We start from the raw sequence: 2,534 nt of genomic DNA on the forward strand, positions 1-2,534 counted from the left end.
ATGAATCCATAATGATAATTCCCCAAATGTTAAGTAGCTCGTCCCTTATTTTGATAATTTTCTCAAAAAAATAAAAAAGAAAAAGTATGTTTGCATCATAAAATGTCTATGGTATTACAGAATGCTCTATTTTTTAAAAAATTTACAAAAAGGTCCCACGTTTTTCCAGTTTTTATTTTTTCTACCGGATGTTGAAACGTCATACATATTTCTCATTTATTTTATTTTATTGAATTTAGGGCTGTCCTAGAGTTTAGAGGTTAATTAGGGGTTGGTGAATTTAGGGTTGTCCAATAGCTTAGAAGTCAATCAGGAGTTGGTGTCAAGTTTGATTGTTTGATATCCTAAACATTAGAAAGCGGCCTCTTGCTCTGTTTTGGTTCAGTTGATATTTCAATCATCGGACCAGCACATTGTTCTCGTTATGCCATTTATTTTGGTTGTACAAAAATGCAACAAGTGCATTTTGATGTAATGTTAGCTATTGGCTTCCAATTACTTTGGTCCGTAATCCATCGTTCCCTTTAGTTGGTGCCCAATTCCATTACCGAATCGTGCATATGATATCTCAAAAGCCTAAAAGCCACTTCAATATCTCAAATATCGGACAAACAACGCTAAAAAAAAGATAAAGTAGTCCGATATTTCAAAGAACAGATCACTACTAAATTGAATAACAAGAACAATGCATCCGTTTGATGTTTAGAACATCAGATCGGCTCAAAATAGGGGAAAGGCCTATAACGGGGTTGTCTAATGTTCGGGACATCGATCAACCCCAACTGTAAGGTTGTTCAATGTTTCAAATATTATATTGACCCCTAATTGACCTATAAGCTCTCAAATAAACTTATAATTTAAGAAAGCAAAAATAAACTATAAAATTAGTTTGATGTTGAAAACATCCAACTCGAGGCAAAACTAAAAAAATAAAAAAGAGGGATCTCCATGTCAATTTTGAGAAAAATTGGAGCATCTCATAATACCGAAAATAGTTCCAATAGAGACATAACATTTCTCAAAAGAGTACAATTGGCATGCGGATGCATCCGTAGCTATAGAGGTAAGGTGCACCGTCAAATTTTATCATGGTATATAATTTTGATGTAAAATATTATTAGGATTATCTCAAAATCGATTTTTATATCTAATTATAAAATTTTAAATTTAAAGAATGGTTAAAATCAAGTAGATCTATAAACATATCAAAATCTTGAAAATGAACAGTGTAGATAATATGTTGTAGAATGTACTATTTTTCAAACTTAAAATTTTTTTATTTTTTATGGCTATACAGGTCGATGTCGAGATGATCGATCAAAAGGTTTTTCAACATATAACCGATGGATTTTTTAGGTGCATCCGTAGTTGTACATTATACGGTTCCATCCCAATATAAACTTTTCCCATCTCAAAAACTAAGCATGAGAATGTTTTTGGCATTTACTTGAAAAACTTCCAATTTTATACTCGCCAAATTCCAGTATATAGCAATCCATTTCCAGTCTCTCTCTCGCAGCACAGCAGAAATGATCTCACTCGTCCGCTTCAATCCCCTCCCCTCAAAGCCCTACCTCCCTTCTCTCTCTCATCCCACTCCCTCAAGAAACTCTTCCCTTCTCTCTCTAAAAACCCCTCCATTTTCCCTCTCATGGCGTTCAAAACCAAGAAAGAACCCTAAAACCACTATATCCATGTCCTATGGTACGGTTCCTGCAATCGAGAGGCTCATCTCAGCAACCAGTTACCTCCTTCCCTTCTTCAATGGTTTGCATTACGGCCGCTACATCTTCATGAGATTTCCAAAGCTCGAATTGGTTTTCGAGCCGCTGTTTCCATTGATCTCAGCTTACAGATCAGTGCCCTATGCAAGTTTCGTGGCCTTCTTCGCTCTGTATCTCGCAGTGGTCAGAAACCCTAATTTTAGCAGGTATGTGAGGTTCAATGCCATGCAGGCTTTGTTCTTGGATGTCCTTCTGGTTGTTCCTTTGCTCTTGGAGAGAATTTTCAGCCCTAGCTCTGGATTAGGGTTCCGACTTGTGATTTTAGGTCACAATTTCATCTTCATGCTCCTCGTGTCTTGCTTTGCTTATTGTGTTGGGTACTGTGTTATTGGGAGGACGCCTGCTTTGCCCTTTGTTGCTAAAGCAGCAGGGGCTCAGATTTGATGGGGATTTGGTGGTGGTTTCTTGTAAGTTTAATGGCGATATAGGGTTTGGTTTAAGGGGATATAATGGGTTTTAGCTTTTGTAACTTTTTTGGGACTGTATGTGATAGTTGATGAATGCATACTTCTTTAGTGTTTATGTATGTTTCTTTGCGGTTTGTTAAAATCTTTGAAGCTCAAAAATTTTCTCTTTAATCATCTCTGTTTTTCTGTGTTTGTTTTAGAATGAACTCCTTCCATCTTTGCCTTTTATCTTACAAAATCCACTCCCAACCTCCTTTTTCTCTCTTAAAACCAGGCCTCCAATTCTGTTTTTCTCCCCCGATTAACTCTAGCAATACATCACCACCGCATCACTCGGTCCGTG

The 2,534-nt window shown here is 36.7% G+C and overlaps 1 protein-coding gene across 1 annotated transcript; it reads left to right on the forward strand.

Moving 5' to 3' along the window:
* The first annotated feature begins 1,515 nt into the window (after window positions 1-1,515).
* On the forward strand, window positions 1,516-2,304 carry TIC20-II (chloroplast import component Tic20-II). The gene has a single exon (XM_006858818.4). It carries the CDS (start codon window positions 1,530-1,532, stop codon window positions 2,166-2,168), a length of 639 nt encoding a protein of 212 aa, XP_006858880.2. The 5' UTR covers window positions 1,516-1,529; the 3' UTR covers window positions 2,169-2,304.
* Window positions 2,305-2,534: the final 230 nt, after the last annotated feature.

This window comes from Amborella trichopoda, chromosome 6, assembly GCF_054954075.1.
Source record: "Amborella trichopoda isolate Santa Cruz 75 chromosome 6, AtrichopodaSantaCruz75HAP2 v2.0, whole genome shotgun sequence".
Classification (NCBI taxonomy): domain Eukaryota; kingdom Viridiplantae; phylum Streptophyta; class Magnoliopsida; order Amborellales; family Amborellaceae; genus Amborella; species Amborella trichopoda.